The following is a 19,310-nucleotide window of genomic DNA, read 5'->3' as shown; positions in this document are numbered from 1 at the left end:
ATAACGAAATTAAAATCACAAGAAATTATTTATACATGCAATCATGATTCATTAACAAATGTGTGTAACAATAAGACGTGATGGGGAGAAAGAAGAAATTAAAGATTAGAGATATGAATATTACCTTAATTAATTAGAGAGAAAAAAAATGAAATTAGAGATGATGATGATCTGGTTTTGGAGAGGAGAGAGGGAAGAAGCCAAGAATGAATGGCCAAATGGGAATTGAAACCGAACAATGGGGGAGATGATGAGAAGTGCATTTTCTTTGGTTGATATTCAATTCAAAGATTAAAAGCGGCTTTTTTCCATTGGGCTTTTTCTAAAAGCTGTAATTAATCAATGGTCTAATCTCAAGTGGGCTTAGTTTGTGAGGGACCCCTAATTCGAGGTTGAATTCTCACAAATACATTATTTGGAGTCACCGCTTTACTTTGATGTACCATTTAACCTGGAACCAAATATGTTTACTTATATTCGAAGAGTAATGCTAATGAGACTAAATTTATAGACTAAATTGCAAACTAAATGATGTGTTACCAATAAAAATGAGCACGTCTATCAACGTTTAAATAACAAACCAACCATCAATTTAAATATCATTTAATTTTCAAAATTTAGTTCCAAATTCAGCCTTCTTAATATTCCTCATATTCGAAACCTATTTTCCTTAAACGTCAAAGGACCGTTGCTTCCCGCCACAAAAATCATGCAGGTGCCATAAACAACACAAATCCTCCTCCACACCAAACTCTCAATCGATCCCAAATTTCTCAAAGTCCCAGAACCTGAAGCAAAATCTTGAAGGAACAACGACGACGGACGAGGGCAAAAAGACATGAAGACTTTCAGAAATACCCAAAACCACGAACACATCGCCAAACTTCCCAAAGACATCTTTGTGACAACCTTGCCAAACTTCTCAAAGACTTTCAGAAGTACCTAAAACTGAGAGCTCTCTCTACCAACTTCTTCTATCTTCGAGTTCTATAGCCACCTCCTCTTTCGGTTCATCTTCGCAGAATCGAACCTATGTTCTAAACCAAAGTGATCACGGGGATGGGGTTCCTCATTTTCCTCTCCCAACTGTTAACGGGCATTTGCAAAGAAATTCATCGCATTGAACCCAGTTTTTCTCGGATAACTAATGAGCGCTTGTAGTCAGAGTATTGTAACATGCCTGTCAATCTTCATGGTTTTAGTAGAGAGAGCTCGTGATTAAGTTCGTAATTGTTTATCAGATTTTCAAGAGAGTTGATAAGTTGTCGAGACGAACTCCCTATACCCATTCAATCAGTCTTACCGGGAAAGAAAGACGGAATTAGTTTCGATTATGATAGGTTCAGTTTCGATTCACTTCAATATAACCAAAAAAAAGAACCAAGGGCGCAACGCAATTGGTAATTCAAGAGCAAGAGAAGATATGCGAAGAACGAGAATTCAGATCCTTAATTACATGATTAGCAGTATTGTTAACTATGATGGAAAAAAAAAATAACATACAATATATATATATATATATATATATATATATTTATGTGGAATGCTCTCTTTTGTTCCAAAATACATTGCCCTCTCATTTGTGCGCACAAAGTTTATTGGCAGCTGAGAATTACAATGGAAGTGTCAAGTCTGCAAATTTAAGACGATTGGCACAACTCAATGTGGAGGAGAAAACAAGTACCATGTTGTTCTTTAATCGTCTAGACCAAAGCGTTGGCACCCGAAACAATCTCCAAAATCTCTCCGGTGATTTTTGCCTGGCGCTGCCGATTGTAGGCCTGCGACAAGGTTTTCTTCAACTCAACAGCGTTATCGGTTGCATTGCTCATAGCGGTCATCCTAGCAGCAAGCTCACTGGCTAGAGACTCCTGCAATGCCCTCAAAATCTGACTGTTGAGGTACAAGGGCAGCAAAGCGTCGAGAATCTGAACCGGATCCTGCTCAAACTGTAAAACCGGAGTGAAATCCACGGTCTGCGTCTTGATGACATCTCTCTCCACTGTCAATTTCCCTTCCTTTGTTGTCAGCCTGAAGAACTCATCATCCACGGCGTCCACACAAACGCCATTGATGTCGCAAATCTCTCCTTTTGGCGAGAGTGGAAGCAGGGTGTGAATCACAGGGTCGGATTTAACCAGCGACACGAATTTCGTGTACAAAAGCTCGACTTTGTCGACCTCTTCGCTCACGAAAAGGGAGAAAACATCATCGGCGATGGCCTGCGCTTCTTTGGCGGTTGGGAGGTTGGTTCCCTCGAGAAACTTATCAACCGGAATGTAAGGCCGGCGGAGGAAATACGAGTTACCCTTTTTACCGACGCTGATGATGGTGAATTCGAGACCAAGAGCCTTCAATTCCGCTATTCTTCTCTCTGCTTTTTTGATGATCATATTGTTGAACCCTCCGCAAAGACCGCGATCCCCGGTTATGACAACGAGAGCAACTTTCTTGACTGGCCTAACTTTGGTCAGAGGAGCATCAATGTCTTCCACTTGGAGCTGCTCATTGATGTTGTAAAGAACTTCAACTAGGGTTTCCGAGAAGGGTCTGCCATTAACGACAGCCTCTTGAGCTCGGCGGACTTTGGCGGCTGCCACAAGCTTCATAGCCTCAGTGATCTTCTGCGTGTTCTTCACTGATGAAATACGCTCTCGAAGCTCGCGTAGACCGCATTGAACCGGTGTCACAGATGACGATCGCGAGGCGGGAAGGGAGTTTTGGGAGGGAAGCTGAAGAGGGGCGATGAAGGAGCGGCAGGAGAGGGCGGAGGCGTCGGAAAGGGAGGGTTTTGAGGACACCCACATTGTCAAATTCGAGCAAGACATGGCGATTCTAAATTGTAACGGAGTTTTCGGAGCTCGGAAATGGAGGAACAGGGAAGAAGAAAGAGGGTCTGCAATGTGAGGCTTGGTTTGTGAAGAAGTCTTATCTTCATGTGTGTAGGACTTCAGGTGAATGGAGGCAAAGAGCGGGGGAATGAGTGGAGGGAGAGGGGAGCTTTTGGATCAGGTTTTGGGATAAGGATTTTGACCGTTGGTGATCATTTGGGGAGGACATTTGATTCTCAATTTATCGTAGGTGGGTCCTATCCTACGTGGTATGATCTGGGTGGGCGCTGGATCAATGGATTTCAGACACTTGAGAAACTCCTATGTCTCTTGGTACCTGAAGGGGATATGCGGCTAAGCGGGTGAGGATTCCCTCTGGATTAAAACTTTGGTTCCAAAGATAAATTTAGTGAATGCCACGATGACGGTATTTTAAACCAATTACATATTGTCAAGCGTTTTAAACTTTCTCACGTTGCAATGCGTGACTGGCATAGAAAACGGCCAGAGTGTCATCGGTATAGGAGAGAATATCAATTGACCCAATGACACAAGTTGTCTAGTTTGTACAAATAACATCAAAATTTGGTGCCTTGGAAAGATAACTACATACCTTGACATGAACAAAATGTTGGACGCCACTTGGCTGAAATGGGTTGGCGTCCAAGAAGTAAGAGATCATTTATACACTAATCAAACTAGAAACTAGGGTTAGTAAGGGTGCATAAACATTTGAAAATCTTTTATGTTAGCCATCACTGCCGGAGTTTTCTACAGTCAATCCTATGTTCAAACATGTACTGGCTCTCGATACACGCTTCTTGGGTTTCCTCGCAGTTGGATTTGATGGAGGACCCAGGCTCAGTTGGTGCGTCATGTCCACAGCTTGTTTCGGTGTTGCACCTTCCCTTGTGCTTAGTTTCGCTTTCTTACAAGAGCGAAGAGGACGAGATGACTGCGAGTCATTGGCAGAAAAACTGCTGTCCATTGTACCTTCATCGTACTTAGACATCATGTGCAGAGGGCGATCTGGTGCACACGAATCCAAACTTAGCCAGGAAGAATTACTGGCATCGTCCAAGTTAGGAATTCTGTGAATATTGTCCTGAGGATGATAAGTGGCATTTGGCTCACACTCCTTGCCATCAGGATCTGTTGTTGCAGGTCTTTTCATCGCATACGTTGGAACATCCTATAAACAAGAAAACACCAAGTCAGAAAAAGGAACAACTGAAAACTCCCCTCCCGAACAAGATTGGCAGGAACCCGTGACAATAATAGATGGATGTCGCGAGTAGAATTGATAACTTGGGACAAAAGTAAGAATATGTGGTTCCACAGGGCCACAGCCAATAGAATCTTGCAGCCGGCTGGAAAAAGAGAAAAGAATAGTCACCTTATTTTGCATCTCAGCAACTTCTTCACATGCCGATCCCCCCTCTCCTTCAGAATCAGTCATCTCCTCACACTCAAACTCAACATTTTCTTCGTTTTCTTCATTTTCTTCATCAGAGTCGCTCAACTCTTCCTGTTCCATCTGGATATCATGTTGAGACTGGTCACCTATATCATCTATACTGTACCTGCTGATATCATTACTTGGTATAACAAGTTCGCTGCCACTTGCTGAAGAATTTTCAGCATGCCGAAGCAATGGACGATTAGCACATTGAGTTATCATCTCTGGCGCCATTATTCTTGATCTAATGGAATTATTTGCAGCGACATCTCTCCTTTTTGAAGGTTTTTCCTTTTTGGATGTAGAACTTAGGTGGATCTCCAAGTCCAGTTCATTAGCTTTCTCATTAGTGGCCATAGAATGTGAATCAGCATTGACCGGCAAATGAAGTCGACCAGTATCGGAAGGATATTGATCTTGAGAATGGTTTCCTCCTGAACCGACAGACAGGGGTGCGGTTGAGCATGTTGTTACTGTGGCACTACTTACACAGTCAGTTCTTTGCATAAGTGGATGGAAATCAATGGCACGAGATGTTGAGTTGGGTGTCTTCAGTGACTTGTCAAAACCATCAACATGGTTTCCTTGATGAGGATTATGAAAAAGGCTTAAATGTAGCTGAGGCTGATTTGCTGAAAGAAAACTGAAAGTACTGGAATTGCTGTTTCTGCAGTTCAACGGGAAATAGGGCAGACGTCCATCTTCAGGGGCCTGGAACAGCAGAGGATGCATCTGAAGATCAGAATCAACATCTCTTCCTTCCTCTACACATTTATCCTTGATAATTCTAGAATCTTCTGGACACAACGTTGAAACAGTGTCTTTCAGAGAACTACTTTTAGCATGTGAAGCTGTTATGACATCAGAGGTCCCAAACCTTCCAGCTTTAGAAGGTTGAGAAAAAAGATTGTGTGTTGCAGCAGCACCACTACCACCTCCAGAAGCAGAAACTGTGGAAGATGCCCCACGTAAAGAACCTCTGAAGGCAGATTGTGAGACTACACGAACAGACGGTGGAAGATTCACAGGAGGCAATTGCGGTGCTAGCTTAACTAGTTGTGCACCATTGGTTCTACGAGCTCGATACGGCCGATAATAGAGTTGAGAAACAGAATGATTCGCTGGTGTGGTACCGGATGCAAAATGTCTAACACCAGTGATTTGAGATTGACCATGCGGATACTGTGACATGGTCTGGGTTCGAGGAGCTTCCTTCTGCCCAAAAACATTTACCCATTCATGGATAGCACCTTGTGATAGGGTACCACTATGAGGGTTTCTTTCTTCACAGGAAGTACCCGGTCTCCAATCTGCTAAAAAGGCCTCATGAACATAAGTTTCACCTGCATTATTGTCGGTCAAACCATCTGCGCTGTTCTCTCCACCAGACTTTTCAGCTTGGCAGTCCTGCAGCCAATACCAAACTCTAAATAAAATCACCATCATTTTAATGGGGCTTTCAATCATCTATACTCCAGGCTCAGCTAGGCAATAGGTGTGTGCAAAGAAAAGTTCCATATGAATCATTTGCAATATTCTGAAAAGTTAGTAAAATTGGACTTTGGCACAGACTCCCCACACATCCTAAACTGGGAAACTTAAAGGCTCTATAATGCACTTTAATGTAACTTTTAGAAACAAATCGTACCGAACCACTTATTTCTTTTACAATCGCAGGCCGAACCTAAAAACCTTATATTTCTTACATTTTGTAATTACTTTTTATTCCTAAAGTTCAGAAAATTCTACATAACCTGCAACTCTTAAGCCTCACTACATTCATCAACATTTAGGAAGCATATGACATCATTAGCAATGATTAAGTCCGAACGGAAGCTAATTTGAAGCCTAGCCGCGCCCTTTTCTCTAATATGAGCAGTTCATTTAGCCAACAACGTTTTATTTTTATACCCATCATAAAATAATTTCTCAAAACTACAAACTCAAAGCAAATAGAATAGCCAATGTTCTAAGTTCAAAGGAAATCATACCTCTTTCTCGGATGAATTTTGCCAACTTGTCAAATCTGCATTCTTTTCCTTCCTTCTTTTTGATTCATATAATCGTCTCTTCTCCTTTTTTGACTCGTCAACCTTATATGACTTCTGAGTCCCAATAGCAATACGCCACTGCCGAGGCAACAAGGATGGATCTCTATGTGGGACAATGTATTTCCATATGGACAACCAATCATATTTACAAGCCTTAAGTCCCTGAGTTTGGAGTCACAATAAACAATATCTCTAAATGAGAATCTGACAGATAAAAATGAATGCTTAGTTGTCAATGATTCAATATTTTATCCAACAACTGACAATTGGAACCTAATTTGAGAAAAAAGTCAACTTTTGTATATACATGTCTATACAAACACACTCACGACAGTAATGCTCTCAAAGCTTTTATACACAAACATAAATGTACGAATCAAGAAATTACCTCCTGAATACATGCTATCTCTTCCGCAGTCAAAGGTGAGTTTTTCATCCTCCTTACTGCCTGCATGAAGAAATAGACAGCGATATGAATTACTGATAAAAGACACAGGGTTACAAATTTACAACAGCATTATGATCTAAAATTCAACAATTAAAATCCCCAAACCATAACTTCCTTTCGACCATTAAAACATGAATAGATGTTTGATCAAGCATTTGACTTGTCATGCCTACCAATTAATTGAACTCTAAAAGACGACTACAGACAGGAAATTCCTTTCTACCAATTTATCTTGTCATCTCATTCCACCAACAAAACACGTGTTTCAAAGTAATACTAATAAATAAATAATAACATTTAATCATAAGTTCTTTCATACCTTTATGGGATTTTCTGGTGCTTTTGATGAGCAGCGGTTTTTCTGCCTAACAAAAATCTGTAAAACAAACATTAGCAAGCTGACATTCTGGCTCAAGCATAAATTACTCAAAAATTCTGTGGTTGTTACCTAGTAGTGGGCTTTTATTGAATTTTTTTCCTATGCTAGTAATGATGATTTGACTAGAATGACCTATGTATGAAAACATGTTGTCTCCTGATAAGCAGAGGGTGCACAACGGAAAGCCTTCGCAAAAAAGACATAATCAGATAATTTGCTGTTCACAATACATAGTCTAGAAAAAGATTACCTGGTGCTTAGTTTTGCAAGGAAGAAAGCGTTGTTGAATTGCCTTCCAATCCGTATTATGTTCCATCATCCCCAATGCTAATAATCTGTATTGCAGTTCCAATAATAAACACATGAACCCATAAACTATAATAAAGGACTACTATAGATTGATATTAATCAAAATCTCCAAAGTCTGACAACAAAAACAAATCAGGATAAGCCACCAACTCAACAATAAAGAAGAAAGTGTGCAACTCACTCGTCTTCTGCATCAGTGAAAAGTATCCGGTTTGCGACTGCTCCTGTGGGTGGTTTATAGGGAAATAATGCTGGATTGAACAAAGGAAAAAACCTCTGGGCTAACTTTGATATGTCCTTTGGAACTAAAGCAAGTGATTGCTTCTTGGTGCTTTCAACAATGGTAGCAGCCAGTGACTTCTTGGGTGGTCGTTGACTAGATGAAGATGGAGCCACATTGGAAGCCGAGGAACCAGTTCCACTTACAGATTCGCAATTGGCCAGACCACCTAATTGAAAGCTAGAAAAGGGAAACAAAGGCTCCTTTTCAAGGCGAGTATCGGAACTAGTTTCCACGTAACACCGTCGATTTTCCTGAACAGCTGTGAAAATAATTCCAAATCAATGGCAGATAAATAAAGGGCAAAATTATTGATACAGATACGTAAGCAAAAGCATGAAAAACACTTGTGACATTATTCATGGTATACCTGTATTGACTTCATCCATGTATCTTCCAACTAAACTAAGTGTACCTACATCCAAGACAGATAGCACAGGACCACTTACAGAGGGCACCCAGAAAGAACCCCCAATATTCTGGGAAATGCCCACCTGCCCATTAGGAACACCTTCACGTCTACCATTGGAAGGAGAAATATTTGGGGAAACTGCCATATGATTATTCAAGGAACACTCTCTAAGTGCATCAAATGTGAGGGATGATGCTAAGGAACTTTGTGTTGTGTAGGAATTAGGGAATTCAGTTGGTACTGATGGGAAAAAGCAAACAGTAGGATACGGTACATTTTTCCATGTCAGTACTTCGTCACGCTTCTGGAGCATCTCAGAGATCAATTTTTTAACCTGGGAGGCAATATGTTGCCGAGAGTAATCAAGGGCACATAGAGAAAATACTTGAATAAGTAGCTGCACATGTTCATGGATCAAGCAGTGCAACTGGCCAATCTGGTGGGCAGTGAATCCATTTATAGAACGTTCTGATACTGTGGAAGACAAACAGCTTGAAGCTGTTCCGCGCATTAAAGTTCTGCCGGCCTGATTAGAGAAACAGGACATTGGTCCCTTTGGCAAAACCGGTAGAAGGGGGCGCAATGGCCTTTTTGTCTGTCCTAAATTCTTCTTCTTACACTGGGCAGGTTCTTTTTGACACTTATTCTGCCTAGTCTTTGGTCGTCTTCCAGCTTCCCCATTCTCATCTACACTTTTGTCCCTAGAATTCTCATCCCCGTCACTCTCAAGTAACTCTTCAAGTTCTATCTCAAAGTCTGCATCATTATCCTCATCTTCGTCATCAGCATTTTCATTTTCTTTAGTTGACTGCTCGTCACCTTCACCCTGTAAAACAGCAGTGAGGAATTTCCTGTATTCTTCTTCATCGTTAACATTTTGGAGGTCGTCCTCATCATCTGTTTCTTGAAGAAAAGTCTCAAGTTCATCAAGTGTGAAACTTGCTAATGAATAGCGGGCCCTGGTGCGTTTACAGATAGCATCTTCATCCTCATCACCTAAGTCCACAGTAAGCTTTGGGACGTCTTCTGTGTTACTCAACTCTCCTACTATAGCATCATTAGCATCAGCTTCCCTGCTTGAGACTTCATCCTTTTCTTGAACAGCTTCACTGTTAAAATTTCTGGCAGTCTTTTCAAACTCATTTGCAGATGCACCGTCAGGAGAAACAGTAGTTTGCATCACAGTTTCTTCCTCCCCATGCTCTGGGTCCCCGACAGAACACTTTTGTGCCTCACAAGCCACAATCAACGAATTAATCCTGGCAGTTTCAACAGTGTTTCTGCTGCTGTCAACAACTTCACCATCTAAACCTTCAACATCAGAGCTCAGACTAGAAGAAGCTTCTGGCGAAAGAGTTCCTTTTAAAAAAGGATTGAAATCTACATCTTCTTCTTCGTCCTCATCTTCACCCTCATCCTCCTCAAGTCTCAATACACTCTCATGCTGCTCACTCAAGCTCTCAGTAGCAGGAGAAGGCTTTTCGCGAGGAGATGAAGACATTTTGGACAAACAATATCCAATGCAGCTGACCCTTCGAGTTCTAATCAAATCTAGAAGTCATAACAGGCCCGAAAATCTCCGTGACGACAATCAAAACACCTTTGCCACCATAACCATGCCAGAGAGCGGAAATAGTTCAAATTTTAATATAAATTAAATTAAAAAAATCACAATTTTACATTCATTGACTCTCCAATCAAATTACTTAGCTCAGTGCTACAGCTACTCATGAATTCTTCAACATTTAAAATATAAAAAAAAAACTCAAAATTCAAAGAAAACAAGCAAACAAATACGATATCATGTGGATACAAAGCAAAGCGCTCACCTTTGAAAGGAAAAAGAAAAAAAATCAGATGGAAGTGTTGCGGCGGCAATAATTCGATTCCTGAATGCGAAAGCTACGAAGATTGCAATTGGAAAGGAGAAGAAGAAGGCGCCAGAACCCAATGCAGCTTGAGATTTAGGGATCAAAATCCGAAATCGACTGCAATTTATTCAATCTAATTTCGCTCCATCCCAAAAACCCTAAGCCCCAAATTGTCAAAAACGACGATTGAATGCGAAAGTTTCGCCTCCTGAAACGTCCAGTGATTTACCAATCGGTGTGCGTTGCCCACGGCCCCCTGGAACGTACGAAACGTAGCGTTTCGGATATTTGCGGCTTTTCCTTTTGCGTCTGGCGAGATTGGCAAATTATAGGGGCGCGGAGCCTGTACTTTTTTTTAGCAGAAATAGCATGAATATCATTATTTTATTTATTTTTGGTAGGCCTAAAGTTATTTGGAAATGTATAATGCACATATGTTAATACCTCATTAGTGAGAGTAACTACCATGTTCCAAGACTGCTTTCATATGATTGCTTAATAAAAAAACACATTAACAATGTTTGATATCATTTCATCCCGTCAATATGTTTGTCCAAGAATGATGATGATTTGTTATTCACTGAGATCACCATTTCATTCACTCTTCTTTCAAACCTTTTATCATGTATGAAGCCAATTCTAATCTTCAAAAGGACAACACCTAAGGTATCCATGGATATTCATCGAAGTTCGGAAGGTCAGCACTCAGGGTATCCATGAACGTTCACCAAAGTTCAGGAGGTCAGCTAACCCCCTGCCCCTCAATACATCTGCCACTGATTGTGGAACGGAGAATATTCCAATTAATTATTCTAACACCATATTTGAGAAATTTTGGTGTTCAATAATCAGATGAGCAAAACGAGCAATTCACATGACAAGATTGCTAAATTAGCAAATAAAATTCATATAGGTCAACATGCCATTCACGTTACATTCATACACAGCAAAGTAGCAAATAACATCTAGACAGATCGAAGAATTCCTTAATATTCATTCGACAATACTAGTGCTTTGACAAAAAAAAAAGAAAAAGAATTAACAATACTGATGGAATTCACGAAATGCTGAACCGACACGATAGAAGAGATAGAGAATGATTACGGCTTCACCGAAGCTAAGAAATTTGTAAGTCATGAGTAGTGCTAGTATTGTAGTGAGTGCTCGTGTCAAGCCACCGGGCACAAGAGCAAATGGCGAGTCAGAAGTGGTCTTCGTTGTCTTCTTCATTGTGTTTGGGTCTCACAAACCATTGTAAAAATATGACTCTGTTGTATGTCTATGTGAATAATTGTAATATATATTGGGAAATTTTATTTAGACTCATTTATCTTATCTCTACATTTAACTAACAAATTTTATCTACCAAACCTCCAAGTTTACCCTAAGTGGGCGATATGTAGAGGTTAGAGCTTGAAATAAGAATAAGAAAATAAAATAAAATAAACATTGGTGTTTTTATCTCTATACCTGATAACTCCAAATCCTCCATTATTTACAGCAAAAGTCACCCAAATAACAGCAAAATATTATCTCGAGTTCATCAACAAGTCAACTTGCTAGAAACCCTTATCAGCCCTCATTTATAATTTCAGTGTAGGTTTTCGACTATATGTTTGCTTGTTTGAACAATTATCTGAGGAGTTGGTTATTTGCATAAATTATTAAAACTAACAAGTCAGCTTGCTATAAACCCTTATTGCTCTCTCTTCTAAATAGACACTGACATGGAAGCTTTTTTCTCATATTGCAGGAATTTGTTTCATGTCCAACGAATTGATAAGAAGTTTTTATGCTGAAATTATAAATGAGGGCCACTAAGGGTTTCATGCAACACAGGTTTCTAGCAAACTTACTTGTTGATGAACTCAGGAGAATATTTTGTTGTCATTTGGGTGCGTTTTGCGGGAAATAATGGAAGAGTGCAGATGTGTGCCATTTTTTTGAGTTATTGGCTGTAGAGATAAAAACACCAATGTTTATTTTCTTATTCTTATTTATTTAAGGGCAAACTTGAAAGTTTAGTACATAAATTTTTTTAGTTAGGTGTAAAGATAGGATAGCTAGGTCCAAGTAAAATTTCTATATATATGGGTGTATCAAACCCATAATGGGAAGAATCTTATCCTAATTATAATAGAAAATTACTAGGGGTGTATTCAATTGAGATTTTGAGGGATTTTAATTCTTTTAATGAATCTAGGGGTATTCAATTGGAATTTTAAGTAATTCTCTAAAATTCAATGTGTATTCAATCAGGATTTTAAGATAGTTTATTAAAATCCTTAAAATCCGGATGCATTCAATTAGAATTTTAAAGAAGTTTATAACATTGCATGTGTATTCAATTAGAATTAGAATTTAAAGAATTTGGAAAAGTTGAGGAATTAGAGGGAACTAAAGAGATTTTGTGGTGTATTTTAAGCATCTACAAATCTCACCTCTCCCCATGAGATTTTGAGGAAATTTAATTAAAATTTTACATAGAATCTCTACAAATTAGTTAAACTCCATAAAAATTCATTGAAATCTCTCAAATTTCCAATTGAATACACCCCTACATTCCTAATAAGAAAACGAACTTTGGGCAACGTTGGGTATGCGAAAAATAGAAACAAAAAATAATATTACCCAGACAGGCCTGACCGGACTTGTAAGTTAGGATTTGGTCCGGCCCAGTCTTGATTTTAACGGGCCACCTAGAGCCCAAGAATTAAACAATTAATATTCCCAAACGACCCCTCCCTCCTTACTCCCGAAACTGCTCTTCTGCTTCAGGAGCTGGGCCGAGACTTTTGGAGGGTTTTACAGAAGCTGCAAAAGAGATGGAGTTCGAGAAACGAAAGGCGGCGACGCTAGCGTCACTGCGGTCGGAGGAGACAGACAAATCACCGAAGGGCACGGTGGACGCCCCGATCATACCCCTCCTCGACGCCATCAACAGCCACCCCAATTATTTCACCACCAGCTCCTGCTCCGGCCGTATCTCTATCCTCTCCCAGCCCACGCACGTGACAAATCAGCCCAAGACCAAGAAGAAAGCTCTAGGTGGCACGTGGATCTTCATCTCCCACGAACCGGCGGATGCCGACTCTATCCTCGGCCTCCTCTTCCGCCCCGACCCGAATGACCAGAACGACGCACAGGACCAAAACGACCTCGTTTTCAGATTCGAGCCGCTTATTGTGGCGGTGGAGTGCAAGGACGTGGCGTCGGCGCAGTCGTTGGTTTCGAAGGCGATTGCTTGCGGGTTCAGAGAGTCCGGCATTACGAATTCGAACCGGCGCGTGATTATCGCGATTCGGTGCTCAATTCGGATGGAGGTGCCGCTGGGGAGCAGCCGGGAGGTGATGGTGTCGAGAGAGTACGTGAGGTTCCTTGTCGGGGTGGCGAACGAGAAAATGGAGGCCAACAGGAAGAGGACTGAGGCATTTTTCCAGGCTCTGCAGAGTGAGGGTGGAGGGTTTGTGGGTCCCACCGTTGCTAATGGCGAGATTGCGGCAGATGGGCTTTCGGATTCTGGTATGTTTAGTAGTTGGATTTTGAATCTTTGATGTTTTTGAGTTGTCAAGTTATTGGGTTTTTTGTGTTTTTGGATTCTGTGGTGTAGTTTTTTGAAAGTTGCAAGCTTTATTTTTGGTGGGAAATGAAAGTGGATTGCAAATGTGTATTTTGCAGGACACCTTTCGGTTTCATGTGAATGCAAAAGTCTGAATTTTTGAAAAACATTGGCAGGGTCCAAGGAAGTTCCTGGTGGTTGTAGTCTGTCTGTTGTTGAGATGGAAATTGCCGGTGAACCCGAAGAGAATCTTTTCCTCTGGGGTCATTCGTCTTGTGCATTGGAAATCAAAAACCGGAATGGTGTTCTTGTGTTTGGTGGCTTTGGAGGCATGGGAAGACATGGGAGAAGAAGTAGTTCTTGGCTGGTTGATCCATTGTTTGGCACTTTGAGAGCAATTGATGCAGCCAGCACTCCGTCTCCACGGTTGGGTCACACTTCGTCTCTGGTTGGAGATTGTGTGTTTGTCATTGGAGGCAGGGCTGATCCTGAGAAAATTTTGAGTGATGTTTGGGTCCTCAATACGGCAAAGAATGAATGGAAGTTATTGGATTGTTCTGGGGACAAATTTCCTCCCAGGTGACACTTTTAACTGCATAATCTAATCAAAAGAACATTATTTTTGCTTCTAAAGTATGCACCTAAGTTATCTATATGTGTGTTAAACAGGCATCGGCATGCTGCAGCTGTTGTAGGCTCAAAGATATATGTGTTTGGTGGACTTAACAACGATACCATCAGTTCTTCCTTACATGTTCTCGATACCGATAATCTGCAGTGGAAAGAGTTGATTGTCAGTGGCGAGCATCCATGTGCCAGACATTCTCACTCAATGGTGGCATATAGATCTCAACTTTATATTTTTGGAGGATATAGTGGTGAGAAAACACTTGCAGACTTGTATGTTTTTGATATCCAAACATGTAAATGGAAGAATGAAAAGGCAGCTGGGAGAAGTCCACATGCAAGGTTCTCCCACTCAATGTTTGTCTACAAGAATTATCTTGGGGTTGTTGGTGGTTGTCCAGTTAAACAACGTTGCCAGGAGTTAGCACTACTTGATTTGAAGGTCCGTGTGTGGAGGCATGTGAAACTTGAATCCAATGGTGAAGATTTATTTGTGCGTAGCACAGCCAATGTTGTTGGCGACAATCTTATTATGATTGGTGGTGGGGCATCTTGTTATGCATTTGGGACAAAGTTTAGCAAGCCCATGAAAATCAACTTGCTTCCTCTTATGAGTTTAGATGATAATATTAAGCCAGATGACAGAGAAATGCATGCTCAACATTATGAAATGGTGAATAATGAGAAAGGTAGACAATTCCAGGATCCACGGGCTGAAGGTGTGCAGAGCTTAAGTGAACCTTGTGATCTGAATTTTGAGAGTGACTTGCCCATGGAAAATGGCATAAGTCAGCAGGTAGAATCATATTGGATTCTACAACTTGAAAGAAAATATGCAAAAGTAGGCAAGGACATATTGAAGAAGTTTGGATGGTTAGATCTTGGAAGGAAGGTGTACTCCAGGAAGAGTGGTTCACATATATGTTTTCCTGTGAACGAAAAATTTTCATGCGTGTTTAAAGAAAACAAGCATTCTTTGACAGATTTATCTGAAGGACAGAGTAATCACTTTGTTAAACCAGTTATAGGAGAAGAATTCTCGGTTAATGAGGTGAACTGTTCAAAAGCCTTGGACATTCTAAAGGAATGTGGTGCTACTAAGCTGGCAGCTGAAGAAGTTGAAGTCAAGAGAGCTGCCAAATCTCCCGCGAAAGTAATGAATGAAATTGTGGGCTTGCTGATAAAGGAGAAGGGACTGCCTGCAGAACTCTTAGAGGAGCTACCTGCAAGGTTTGTGTTTGTGTTTTTGCTTCTGTGCAAGCATGTAAATACATTTTCTTTTTAAACTAAGCTGATTATAGAAGATTTGTTACCTAACACATTTTCAGTTAAAACCTATAGATGAGGGATGCACTAGAATTTACTGGTTAGTAGATTCAATGACCATGTATGATAATGATATATGAAATGTTTTGTTTTCTGTAGATGGGAGCGACTTGGAGATATAGTTGTCCTTCCGGCGACATCGTTCAAGGATCCAATATGGGACTCCCTAGGGATGGAGCTTTGGCATGTTATTTCCAAATCACTTAACGCTCATCGCCTTGCACGCCAAGTAAGTAATGTACCTAAACACTTCGAAGGTTCTTTAGTAGTTATTTGGGTTACTCATGTTCATGAGTAGTTATTTGATCTATGCATTGCTCATGCGACTATCGGTTGTGTATTCATGACTTGAATCTGTTTCAACAGGGCCGAGTTGCGTCAACCGCTACAAGGGACAGTACATTGGAGATTCTTGTAGGAGATAATGGATGGGTTGAGCATCGCGAAAATGGCATTCTCTATTCTTTCGATGCTACTAAATGTATGTTCTCCTGGGGCAACCTATCTGAGAAGCTCCGCATGGCCTCAATGAATTGCAGAAATGAGATTATTGTGGATTTGTTTGCTGGAATTGGATATTTTGTTCTGCCATTTCTTGTCAGGTACATCTCTCTGGTTCTAGAAATTTATAGATTTTGTTTCTTGGTCCTCTGAATTGCAGATTTCTTCAAGATTTATCAAATCTTGAAGTACATAGGACATAGAAATAGTCAGCCTACTGCAGTCTGTTTCAGTCAGCAATACATATTTTATTAGAAGTAGGATAAGAATAAGAAAACATTTATGACATTTATTGGACGACTTAGATGCTTGGATTTAACCCTTGCAATGGTGATTCCATCAATGAATCTCATTGATACATATTCTTGATCATGCTTTTACATAAGCTGCACTTGATTGCTGCTGGTGTTGTTTTCTTCCCTTCCAATTGCCTTCATTGATGCTGTTTCTAAGTGAAAATGTTGGTTGACCAGGGCCAACGCAAAACTAGTTTATGCTTGTGAATGGAATCCCCATGCTGTTGAGGCACTCCGGCGAAATGTGCAAGCCAATTCAGTTAGTGACCGATGCATTGTTCTTGAAGGAGATAACCGAATAGTGGCACCTAAAGTATGTCCAAAGACTCGCATCATCTACTTTGCTTACTGATATAAATATCATTTGACTTGTGCATTCACTTTATGTATTGTACTATGCAAGTTAGGCACTTTGTCAAACGCAAGGCTCTGGTGAGGTTGCTATAACTTGATTGTTTTCTCACAGGGAGTGGCTGATCGGGTCTGTCTCGGTCTCATTCCAACAAGTGAAGGTAGCTGGGTCACTGCTGTTAGGGCATTAAGGTGATAAACCCTATAAACCTACTGTTCAAATGCTTTCTGCAAATATTTTCACTTATGAGCATTATAAGAAGCTGAAGCTCTCTCACTCTCTCACTCACACGACAAATCAATGTACACATTTTGATGGCAATTCTGATAATGCAGGAGCGAGGGCGGGATGCTACACGTGCATGGGAACGTCAAGGACTCAGAGGAGGATTCATGGGCTAAACATGTATCAGAATCTATAAGTGAAATTGCCAAATCTGAAGGTATTATCTTCTCAACTCAGAACACATGAATATTCATTGCTGCATTAGGTTGCAGGGTGTAAAACTGTAAATTGTGTGTTGTTTGCAGGTCATTGTTGGGAAGTAAGAGTAGAACATGTCGAGAGAGTGAAATGGTACGCCCCACACATCCGTCATCTTGTTGCAGACGTTAGATGTCGACAGAGTATCCGAACATGGCCAAATTAGTCCTTTGTATTTTTGTCTTGTAAAACCCGTAACGTATAGGCTAGAACAACATCCACATTTCATGGGGCCCACCTGGATTGGCCTGCTTCTTGATATCTGAGTTTTGTTTTGAATTTTTCCTTTTGTTTTTGATGATGAAACTATGTAAAATTATTGTCAATGAAAATTTGAATTGCACTTGTATTTCACTGTATTAAACTTAATGGAGAAATTAGTATGTTCGGATAACTGGATCGTATGACTATCCGGCCTAAGACACGCACTCTCACCCCATGAATAGTGTTTTTGGCCGGATGGCCACACGGTCCTGCCATTCCATTTACTTCTTGTTTCGTGTTTCTAAATTTCATTTGATGGAAAAATTAGTAGGACCGAATGACGTGATCGCATGGTTGTCCACCCTAACAAAAAGCATCCTTGCCGCTTATTTTTCGATCCCTCAGTCTCACCCTTAGAGTAGTGTCTTAAGCCGGACGGCCACAAGGTCATGCCATTCCATCTACTTTTCGTTTCTAAATTTCGGCTAAGCCTATCTATCCACTCCTATTAATGTAGATAATATCGTTTGTTTAAAAAAAAAAAAAAAAAAAAATCAATTGAACTTAAAATTGGAAAGCCAGCTGATTTGTGTATGGTATAAGGAAGCTCACCTGTAAATGGCGAATGTAGGGCATCATGTTGTAATACTTGAAAACTCTTAAAAAAAAAAAAAAAAAAAAAAAAAGGTAATTCACTCGTCTCCTATTCAATTTCAAGCGTTTAAATTCAACTTTGAAATCGAACTTGAAACGTGTTGATGAATTGGCTTGGTTTGGTATTGATGTGCTTTGAAAAAAAAAAAAAATTGTTTCTGCTCTGTTGTGAGAATAAGCTCATTTTTGCTGCACGTGTTCAGCTTTTTTTTTCATCAAAAATTATTAAAATAAGCTGTTTTTAAGTGTAAATCAAACACCTTTTTGAGCTCAACTTTTTTTTATGCTCACTTTTTATAGAAACACTTCAGTATCAAACCAGTATGTACTTGATTTGTGAATTTCGTACACGATTCCTTTTCTATAAAATATAGAATAAAGAATACACACAGAGGTGGATAAAATGCTCATTGCGGATCTCTATACATTTGGTCAGAGTCAATACTCAGTAGTTAGGATTCTTTATGTTATTAATAAACAAGTGATTGATTATCTTTAATCATTCTAACAGCTAGATCTATACGTAATTAAGATAGATAATTAATCCATGTGGCCGTTTGTCATTTTTGGGGCTCCACCGATCATCTTTAGTGCATTTATTATTAATGACACGAATGCTGTTCATTGAGAGTGAAAGTGAAAGTGTCGGTGGCCTTGTCACTGTTCAGCAGACTTAATTAGGTTTCCTTGATTTAGGTATCACGCAATTTTATTTAATTCAATTTGCATTTTAACGTTATATTTTAGTGATATTTTTCTTTTTAGATTCGACTTATAAAAATGAATAACGAGTTAGATACTCAATCAAGGTGTGATCTCGTCATGCTATGCTGATGTATAATAGAAACTTTTCGTACATCGAGTTTAAGATAATTTAATAAGACACGAGCTTGTGAACTTCCTCAAAGAAATTGAAAACTAAATATCGCTATTCGAAATTATCGTTTCCTCTAATAGTTTCTTCTTTCGTTTGTGTTGTGGTGAAATTGGAAGGTCACTTTCTTGTACAAGTTTGCTTACAAGGATTGCATTATCATTCTATAATCTCAATCTCAAATCATTCAAACCTAAACTATAAAGTTTTATTATTAATTTCGATATGAATAATTTGATTTCAAAGTTCTTTTCTTTTTCCAAAAGATAATGCTAGACTTCTTTTTCCCTTTTCTTTTCTTCCTATGAGGAGGCATGCAATCATCATAGTTTTTGTGATGATGCCATTGCTTTTCCGCATTGCATTTGGCTTCAACGGCATCGAGGAACGCATT

The 19,310-nt window shown here is 39.9% G+C and overlaps 3 protein-coding genes across 3 annotated transcripts; 1 reads left to right on the top strand and 2 right to left on the bottom strand.

The window, feature by feature from the left end:
* Positions 1-1,551: 1,551 nt before the first annotated feature.
* Positions 1,552-3,039, bottom strand: ATPC1 (ATPase, F1 complex, gamma subunit protein). The gene has a single exon (XM_068467524.2). It carries the CDS (start codon positions 2,826-2,828, stop codon positions 1,704-1,706), a length of 1,125 nt encoding a protein of 374 aa, XP_068323625.1. The 5' UTR covers positions 2,829-3,039; the 3' UTR covers positions 1,552-1,703.
* Positions 3,040-3,352: 313 nt separating this feature from the next.
* On the bottom strand, positions 3,353-10,454 carry LOC137729276 (uncharacterized). The gene is made up of 9 exons (XM_068468149.2): positions 9,999-10,454; positions 8,128-9,769; positions 7,659-8,019; positions 7,419-7,503; positions 7,109-7,165; positions 6,730-6,789; positions 6,282-6,503; positions 4,228-5,697; positions 3,353-4,023 (listed from the first exon to the last, which is right to left on the bottom strand). Exons 2-9 carry the CDS (start codon positions 9,668-9,670, stop codon positions 3,580-3,582), a joined length of 4,242 nt encoding a protein of 1,413 aa, XP_068324250.2. The 5' UTR covers positions 9,671-9,769; positions 9,999-10,454; the 3' UTR covers positions 3,353-3,579.
* A 2,344-nt stretch (positions 10,455-12,798) lies between these two features.
* Positions 12,799-17,533, top strand: LOC137728739 (Met-10+ like family protein / kelch repeat-containing protein). Its single transcript, XM_068467492.2, has 9 exons — positions 12,799-13,562; positions 13,776-14,178; positions 14,269-15,456; positions 15,652-15,781; positions 15,919-16,154; positions 16,527-16,662; positions 16,816-16,892; positions 17,037-17,143; positions 17,232-17,533. Exons 1-9 carry the CDS (start codon positions 12,866-12,868, stop codon positions 17,348-17,350), a joined length of 3,093 nt encoding a protein of 1,030 aa, XP_068323593.2. The 5' UTR covers positions 12,799-12,865; the 3' UTR covers positions 17,351-17,533.
* The last annotated feature ends 1,777 nt before the right edge of the window (positions 17,534-19,310 follow it).

This window comes from Pyrus communis, chromosome 10 (assembly GCF_041283825.1).
Source record: "Pyrus communis isolate YQ-2024b chromosome 10, ASM4128382v1, whole genome shotgun sequence".
Taxonomy (NCBI): Eukaryota; Viridiplantae; Streptophyta; class Magnoliopsida; order Rosales; family Rosaceae; genus Pyrus; species Pyrus communis.
This window is presented reverse-complemented; position numbering and strand designations above follow the sequence as displayed.

Coding starts and splice junctions, on each gene's coding strand:
- ATPC1 (XM_068467524.2), bottom strand. CDS start 2,828: ATGTCTTGCTCGAATTTGACAATGTGGGTGTCCTCAAAACCCTCCCTT.
- LOC137729276 (XM_068468149.2), bottom strand. CDS start 9,670: ATGTCTTCATCTCCTCGCGAAAAGCCTTCTCCTGCTACTGAGAGCTTG. Junction 6,790..7,108: donor CACCAGAAAATCCCATAAAG/GTATGAAAGAAC, acceptor TTCTTCATGCAG/GCAGTAAGGAGGATGAAAAA. Junction 6,504..6,729: donor AGATAGCATGTATTCAGGAG/GTAATTTCTTGA, acceptor CTCCAAACTCAG/GGACTTAAGGCTTGTAAATA.
- LOC137728739 (XM_068467492.2), top strand. CDS start 12,866: ATGGAGTTCGAGAAACGAAAGGCGGCGACGCTAGCGTCACTGCGGTCG. Junction 15,457..15,651: donor TTAGAGGAGCTACCTGCAAG/GTTTGTGTTTGT, acceptor TGTTTTCTGTAG/ATGGGAGCGACTTGGAGATA. Junction 15,782..15,918: donor CTCATCGCCTTGCACGCCAA/GTAAGTAATGTA, acceptor CTGTTTCAACAG/GGCCGAGTTGCGTCAACCGC.